The sequence below is a fragment of the Sycon ciliatum genome, chromosome 2 (genome assembly GCF_964019385.1).
Source record: "Sycon ciliatum chromosome 2, ocSycCili1.1, whole genome shotgun sequence".
NCBI lineage: Eukaryota > Metazoa > Porifera > Calcarea > Leucosolenida > Sycettidae > Sycon > Sycon ciliatum.
The window spans coordinates 18,090,879-18,099,857 of record NC_088644.1 but is presented as its reverse complement, the minus strand read 5'-3'; the positions used below and the strand labels follow the sequence as shown (position 1 = coordinate 18,099,857).

The following is an 8,979-nucleotide window of genomic DNA, read 5'->3' as shown; positions in this document are numbered from 1 at the left end:
TGCTGAGTTGAATGGTCTTGGTCCGAGGAAGCTGAGACGCTCCCCTCCTCCTTTATTCCCAATCGCACTCGCTCACTTCCACTGAAACTGGGCGACTGCGCCCTACTAGATGGGGATTTGTATGCAAAAAGTCGCTAAAGGCGCCGTTTCGTTCTTATAAAAGCATGGATGACCGCAATTGGTCCACTATATTGTAGTCTTTTGGACGCTGCGTCGACTGGTTTTGGTCCGAAAAGGCTGCGATGCAGCGTTCGGCCCTTATTCCCAATCGAACACGGGTGAGTAAGCGGTCACGTCATGCGTAAACCAGTCACCTGGTCACCGTGCCTTCAGCGCAGTGCAGGCTACAACTTTTACAGCGTTCCTGTCACTTGAGTCGAATCTTAGTGTGAAAGTTGTAGCCTGCAGGCCCGGTTACTAGACGACTGGTGTATGCATGAGCACGTGGCCGCTTACTCACCCATGTTCGGTTGGGAATAAGGGCCGAACGCTGCATCGCAGCCTTTTCGGACCAAAACCAGTCGCCTCAGTGTCCAAAAGACTACAACATATGGACCAATCGCGGTCATCCGTGCTTTTATAAGAACGAAACGGCGCTTTTAGTGACATTTGCATACAAATCCCCATCTAGTAGGGCGCAATCACCAGCTTCAGTGCGTGAAATCGAATGGGAACAAAGGAGGAAGGGAGCGTCTCAGCTTCCTCGGACCAAGACCATTCAACTCAGCACCCCGAAGACTACAACTAGTGAACATTTAATTTACTATCGCAGTCGGGATTTATATTCAGCGGGTAAAACCCTCGGACTTGGTTTATATCCTCTACTTCTAAAGAGCACCTGGTTGTGATGGCTGCTTTGCTCGCACCGTGGGGTAGTCGCTTTTACCAGTTGTTACTGTACAGTGTACAGTAACAACTGGTAAAAGCGACCACCTGCTTTTAACGACCGTTTTTACATGCATGGACAGTTCTACTTGACAGAAACTGTACCGGGTTCAGCGACCACTTGCCTTGCGTGACCAGCGACCACTTGCCTTGCGTGACCAGCGACCGACTTTTAGTGTGCGAAGTGCCATATCTGACCTGCATACAGTGGCCAAAACTAGCCAATAGTGCTATCCTGGCTGGCAGGCTTGACTGCAACAGGGTTGAAGTGCACTCAGAATCAAGAGCATACAGTCAACAGAACTAGAAGTGACAATTTAAAGTGCAGGGTACTCTGCTGCTGCGTGCACTTCAGTGAGGTGTGACAACACACATGGGTGCTTTGCCTGCACAAGCGTGTTCTATGCTGCACAACTAGTACCTGTCAATATGAGTACTTGGAAGTACATGCAAGTACATGCAAGTACATGCAAGTACATGCAAGTACATGGAAGTACATGCAAGTACTTGGAAGTACATGGAAGTACATGGAAGTACATGGAAGTACTTGGAAGTACATGGAAGTACTTGGAAGTACATGGAAGTACTTGGAAGTACATGGAAGTACATGGAAGTACTTGGAAGTACATGGAAGTACTTGGAAGTACATGGAAGTACATGGAAGTACATGGAAGTACTTGGAAGTACATGGAAGTACTTGGAAGTACATGGAAGTACATGGAAGTACATGGAAGTACTTGGAAGTACATGGAAGTACATGGAAGTACTTGGAAGTACTTGGAAGTACATGGAAGTACATGGAAGTACATGGAAGTACTTGGAAGTACATGGAAGTACATGCAAGTACATGGAAGTACATGGAAGTACTTGGAAGTACTTGGAAGTACATGGAAGTACATGGAAGTACTTGGAAGTACTTGGAAGTACATGCAAGTACATGCAAGTACATGGAAGTACATGGAAGTACTTGGAAGTACTTGGAAGTACATGGAAGTACATGGAAGTACATGCAAGTACATGCAAGTACATGGAAGTACATGGAAGTACTTGGAAGTACATGGAAGTACATGGAAGTACTTGGAAGTACATGGAAGTACATGGAAGTACTTGGAAGTACATGGAAGGACAATCATGTTCATGTACATGTACGTACTGTACACGATCTTAACGACCGTGGTTTTTGCTTGCAACGTGGGGTGGTGGGGTGGTGGGGTGGTTGCTTAAGTTGTACTTCCAAGTACTGTACATGTAGCTACACGTCCAAATGAAATTTCTTTTCCAACTCTGAATAGCTTGATTGCACGTCGCATGCTCCTGGACCCTGTGTAGTTGCTGAATTGATTACCTGTCTCAGTGTCTGTGTTTAGCTAGCTATGCTTACTGTGTGTGGACGTGTGAATGTTCGTGTACGGGTTTCTACATGTGTGTGTGTATACATGTGTGCGTGTATGTAAGCTGTTGAATGATGTAATCCCAGCAAAAGTTGCTATGTATAACATACTGAAGTACACTGTAGCTGTTTGCTATCATCGCTTCCGCGATGGGCAGGTCTGAGGTGTGTGTGTGTGTGTGTGTGTAAAAAAATGAAAAAATGAAAAATAGGGATTCACTGGCCAGAAAAAGCCACTTCAATCCGCTGTGTGGTGGATACCAGGCTAAAATTAGTGGCGGTCAATTCATCAGCCTTGCAAGCTGTTGAATGGTGTAATCCCAGCACAAGTTGCTATGTCTAACATAGCTGTTCGCTATCATCGCTTCCGCGATGGGCATGTCTGAGGTGTGTGTGTGTGTGTGTGTGTGTGTGTGTGTGTGTGCATGTGTATGTTCGTGTGTCCCATATGGTGCAGTGGTATGTGCAGTCGATTTCCAATTGATAGGTTGCGGGTTCAATTCCCGACGATTATGGTCGCACACGTCTTTCTTCTCTTTCTCCTTCTCCTAGCTCTTCTTTCATTCTCCTGGGTGGTTACCAACAGCCAGTGCATGCCGGAGTATGTGGTGTGGCATGTGTGTTAAAAAAATGAAAAAAATTGGGATTCACTGGCCAGAAAAAAGCCACCTCAATCAGCTGTGTGGTGGATACCAGGCTAAAATTAGTGGCGGTCAATTCATCAGCCTTGCAAGCTGTTGAATGGTGTAATCCCAGCACAAGTCGCTATGTCTAACATAGCGCGGACAGCTATAGCTGTTCGCTTTATATCATCGCTTCTGCGATGGGCAGGTCTGAGGTATGTGTGTGTGTGTGTGTGTGTGTGTGTGTGTGTGTGTGTGTGTGTGTGTGTGTGTGTGTGTGTGTGTGTGTGTGTGTGTGTGTGTGTGTGTGTGCGTGCATGTGCGCGCATGTGTGTCCACAGACTTCAAACGTATCCCAGTGATTGTCATCCGCTGAGCAACGTCAAGACAGAAGCTGACATCTTCATGAATATGATGGTCTGGTTCAAGCAGGCGATGATGTATTAAGATGATGGTATGTTCGCATGTGTATTTGTGTGTGTGTGTGCGTGCATCTATGTATGCGTATGTGTGTCTGTGTGTGCACATGTGTTGACGCGTGTGTGTGTGTGTGTGTGTGTGTGTGTGTGTGTGTGTGTGTGTGTGTGCATCTATGTATGCGTATGTGTGTCTGTGTGTGCACATGTGTTGACGCAGCTAGTTTAGTTGGTTGGTGCACTTATTCCATATGGTGGTTGGATCTGCTGCAATACTTGCCACCTGCTATTTGAAATATACATGATGTATACATGATGTATACATGATGGTGAACTTTGCTTTCTTCTGTGGTTACTGGAAGTTGGTCAAAACTTTTAAAACAGCGAAGACATCCAGAACTGTCCGCAAGTACACTGTGACATTAAGGTAGCTCATGTCGAAATACTTTTTCTGTAAATTTGAAATATAAATATACAGTTTGACACCTATATTGCAATGCTATGAGTGTCCAAAAAGAGAAAATCAATATAATAATTATTATGATTAGTAAAAGAGAAAAGGACATATGGATACGAGTTAAGAGTAACTCTCCATCACTGTAACATGATACTATAATCACAGTCAGAAAGTGCAATAACTAGGCACAAAACTGACAGAGTACTGAGACATTCGACGTCCTGACACCTAACTTCAACACATCTCCGTAGCGCTAACCGACAGCCTTCCAACTTGGAAGGTTCAAGGTTATGGAAAGACCAAAGAGGGGAAGGCAAGCGCAACGAAAACGAGCAAAAGCTACAGTCCCAACGGAGCAAAGAATGTCGATTGTTACTGGACGATGACGAGACCAGTACGATATTTGACAAAGCGGTCTAACTACAATTCGAAGCAGCAAAGCAGCACACCACCCAACTTGGGTGGGTCATAAATATCAAAGATAAAACCTTCCAAGTTGGAAGGCTGTCGGTTAGCGCTACGGAGATGTGTTGAAGTTAGGTGTCAGGACGTCGAATGTCTCAGTACTCTGTCAGTTTTGTGCCTAGTTATTGCACTTTCTGACTGTATATAGTATCATGTTACAGTGATGGAGAGTTACTCTTAACTCGTATCCATATGTCCTTTTCTCTTTTACATTTATTATGATTAGGGTACTCAATCTGCGGACAGAACTGTTTCGTCCTTTGTGGACTCATCAGCGCAGCACAGAGGAAATGAGGCCGAACCGGATAGCAATGAAAAATAAATTTTCCAAAGCCAGATTTAAACCAGGCCCGAACGTACCTTACCAGAGTACTCAAACTGACAAGTCAGTGAGCTCTGAATGACGCAAACAGCAAAGGCACTACCCCACAAGAGTGCTCAACTGCTGCAAGAGCAGGAGCGAAATACTCAATCTGCAGACAGAACTGTTTCGTCCTTTGTGGACTCATCAGCGCAGCACAGAGGAAATGAGGCCGAATATATTATTAGGGTATGTATTTGGGCACTTTGGAGGGGTTATGGCCCCTCAAAGTAGCCCAAACAAGGCGTTCTCTAAGAAAGAGACAGGTTTGTATTCGTGACAATAAAGTGCTTCCAACCTTCAGCTGTTGCTTCATGTAATCATGTCAGTAAACAAGGCGTTCTCTAAGAAAGAGACAGGTTTGTATTCGTGACAATAAAGTGCTTCCAACCTTCAGCTGTTGCTTCATGTAATCATGTCAGTAATTCCCATAGTATCAGAACACATCAAGGAAGATTAATCAGCAAAATACACTGGTTGAAAATACAGGCTTCTGCGTGAGGAGACGAAGCTGGTATTCGGAACCCCGATTCGAAAAGGTGCCAATATGCTTTGAAATTTAAATTTTGCAAAATTGGCCCCATAATGATTTAGTTTTTCTTGCTAGTTGCATCGCACTACGTCAGTATCATAAAGTTAAGTCAAAATGATGTTAGGTCATTGGACTCATTTACCCACTGTTTACAGAAATATGCGAAGAAATGATCGTCTCTCGTAATTGATTCCAGTGGATTTGCCTCAACAGTGTGTGATTATAGTGGGCCTGAATTCCAGAAAGAGAATTGAAATGCACTTATAACATAGTTTAGTACAATCCTGCCTCATAGAAACAAATGAAAAGTGAACTCCTGTTTGTAAAAGTAGGTTTTCCTCTTATTCGTGACATAAATGCAAACGTATGGGTGTGGTTTTCACAGGCCCCAAATATAGAGAAGGATTCATTGCACACCAGCAAAAATTTGGGACAAACGGCTTGCCCTCATGATGCTTCAACTCATAAATTTGAACAAAAACGTTTTTTTAAATCGGACAGAAAGTGGTTTTTGACCTCCGATATTTTTCGCGATATAGGCCCTAGCTAGTACAGTCGTCCCTCTCTAATCCGGCACTTTATAATCCAGCACCCTCGATAAACCAGCACAATTTTCAGTAGCCAAATGTCCTCTTCATGCACATTGCAGCAGTAGATCAGATTTGTTAATCCAGCACCCTCCCTAATCCAGCAGATTTCCGTGGCACAAATGGTGCCGGATTATAGAGGGACCACTGTAGCTACCTTAAGGATGTTTAGCTACAAGTAACCAGGGATACGGGAACATGGGTGAAAGACGTAGAGTTTATGCAATTGACCTACGTTTGCAATGTTGAGTTTAGTCACACGGATTCAAAACTTGTGAAACTTGTGTTATTTCGGGACACCAACATAACCTTTGATACGGTTTCGGGAAGAAGGAAAGCACGTCAAAGTTTGTGCTCGTATCGATAGTGGGTCCAAATGTGTTGTGCCTCGGAGGGCTTTTTCAAGACGAGCAATCAAACAACATAAGGTTTTTGATTTTCAGCACGTCTACTTTATCTGAATCCAAGTACGATGACCTTTCCCTTTCCCTGTGAGCCCTCGCACAGAATCAAGAAGAAGAAAGACTTCGAAAAAGCAAAGTTTTCATGCAACAACAAACAAAAGCAAAAGAGAAGACGAAGCTTTGAAGCGAAGGCCAAGTGAGTTATGCTCGTCTCTTCAGTTGAGCACCCTCACAGCTTGCACAACCCGCTGCATTCTGATTTTCACCCGCGTTTTGGCGGAACGTGGGTGAGCCTCCATAGTATCCACACATATACCGTATAGACGGTACATGGATATCGTGAATCAGAAAACGGCTGTCCGTGATTTGTGCGGAAAAATTCCCTGAAAAGCCCCTCTTGCTCTTGTGGAGGCCCGGAAGAAGGTGAAAGTCTCACAACCCGTGGCCTTCTGGGTGCTCATTTGCCCGTAAGGCCACACCGTTTTTTATCTCTGTTTCGCGTCCCCCGCGCGCATGTATTTCACAGCCGGAGTTCAAAAAAAAAAAAAGGAACAATTTTTTTTTTTTTTGAAAATGCAATACAAATTTAATGCAAACCCAGAAAACCGGAAAATGTAACTCAGCTCACACGCATGTACCTGGTACATTGTACATGTGTGTGCAATAAGCTGGACCGCAAGTCACACAATCATCATGCTGCCTCTGTTTGGACCACAAGCATGGCAGAGGGGATACACTCATGTATTCATGTACACGTACATTGTACATGTCTGTACATGAACAGTGCCGCGTCGCTTCACTGTACACAAATGCAATGCACGTACACTTTTTTTTGTTGGATGGCTTTTTTTAATTTTTTTCGCCCTCCCTCATTGATTTCATCGAATAAGGTGACGCCAAGAGTACATAACCCCCCAGAGTGTGCAACGCCTGATCCAGCTCTGCATAGGGTCTTGGTCGAGCGGAATCGGATCTTTGCGTCATAATACCGTACACATCTGAGGGGAACCCGGGGAGTCGCGGGTACTCTTGGATCAAAAACAATGGTGCCCTGCCTCGAGACCGGCCTTGCGCTGGTGTGAAGTGTACGCATGACATCAGAAGATCCGATTCCGCTCGACCAAGACCCTACACAGAGCTGGATCGGCGTTGCACACTCTGGGGGGTTATGTACTCTTGGTGACGCGAAACATAGAAAAAAAACGGCGTGGCCTAATAGGGGTTAATCTGCGAATTGAATGCGAAACAAAAGTTTCGTTGAAAACAGATTCAGGTTTCGTAAGTCGTCATGCTAATTTCCATGGCAACTACGAATACGGCTGGTAGCTTGGCGTACGCTTGTTTCACATACACGTGCATGGATCATGGGATCAAGGAAAAATGTGTACCTGGCAAAACATGTGTACCTGACAGATGCGGAGCGCGCCACGAATGAAGAGGCTTCCATTCGTGAAAACGAGCCCTCATAAGGGACTCTGACGAATCCTCGAACCCAGGGGACGAATCAGCATTGGTTTCGTATCTGTACGCGCGGTGCGAAAGGTCCCTAATGAGTGAATTTTACAACTCACCGACACAAAACAGCATCAAGATGCAAGGTGACATGTTCATGAATATGAATATGTGTGTGTGTGTGTGTGTGTGTGTGTGTGTGTGTGTGTGTGTGTGTGTGTGTGTGTGTGTGTGTGTGCGTGTCCCGCTGTGTGCTATCGCGCTAAGGCATGAAGCATCACAAGTGCAGCCGTGGCTCGGCCAAAGCAACCAATACAGACCGTAGCTCCTTCTGCATCGTTTGCAATTGTGGTCGGCGTTTCAGTAGACCACAGGACCTATCCCGCCATCGCCCCTACTGTTCCGAACCTGCTCAACCCCCCATGGGATCCGCATAGCCAGGATATGGCAGCGCGTCCAAGGTCAGATGCAGCATTCCGCTTTTATTATTTTTTTAATGTGTGAATTTGTTCGTTCACTAGCCATTTTGGAGGTCACTTCATGACATGCTTGAAGTGGATCTATTTTGTTTTGCTCTATATTGTACGATCTTCTACGATGTTTTATTGTTAGCACGTTGCTATCATTGCACCCTCACACTGTCTCACAGCTGGCACAATGGTTCATGACACCGGCTGACCTGCTGTGAATTCTCCAGGCTGTAATCTATTCCCCGCGTTGCTGTCTTTTTGCACGCCCATCACGGTCACTCACCTTTCGCGCTATAATAATTGTTGTTTGGGGGAGGTTGGTTCCATTTTCTTGGACTTGCTTTGATTGCACATGATTGCTCTGATTGGAATCACGGACAGCCAGCGACGAATCACGGAGAGTGCAGAAGGCTCTGATTGGCTAAGAATGAGTTACCAATCACAGAAGAGTCAATACAGGCTATAAAAGGAATCACTCGTGTAGGGGTGGTGGTCGGGGTTTGGGATGGACGATTTGTTTCCATTTATTTTTTTTCCACTTTTCCCTCCCTTGGTTCACTGAATCGAGAGAATGAAGTGTCAGGACTGGCTCTGAAAAAGTGACAAATCACGGAGAGTACGGAAGGCTCTGATTGGTTAAGGATTAGTGACCAATCACAGAAGAGGCTATAATAGCAATCACTCGTGTAGGGGTGGTGGCCGGGGTTTGGGATGTTTCCATTTTCATTGGTGGTCGGGGTTTGGAATGGACGATTTGTTTCCATTTTTTCACTTTTCTCTCCCTTGGTTCACTGAATAGAGGGTTCAGAATGAACTGTCAGGACTGGCTCTGAAGAAGTGACAAATAAAGCTTTTTTCCTTTCCTTGGAATGCTGTTGCTTCACTGTGTGTGTGTGTTTTTAGAGTTCCTTTGCTTGGCAGGCAACTCGCTTCACTG

At 45.1% G+C, this 8,979-nt stretch overlaps 1 protein-coding gene across 1 annotated transcript in view; it reads left to right on the top strand.

The window, feature by feature from the left end:
- LOC135809031 (acylamino-acid-releasing enzyme-like) overlaps positions 1-8,286 on the top strand; it is a 55,245-nt gene extending 46,959 nt beyond the window's left edge. The window contains exons 26-27 of the mRNA XM_065322291.1: positions 3,240-3,352; positions 7,840-8,286. Coding sequence (XP_065178363.1) covers positions 3,240-3,345 — 106 coding nt within the window. The 3' untranslated portion in view covers positions 3,346-3,352; positions 7,840-8,286. The remainder of the gene's footprint in view (positions 1-3,239; positions 3,353-7,839) is intronic.
- Positions 8,287-8,979: the final 693 nt, after the last annotated feature.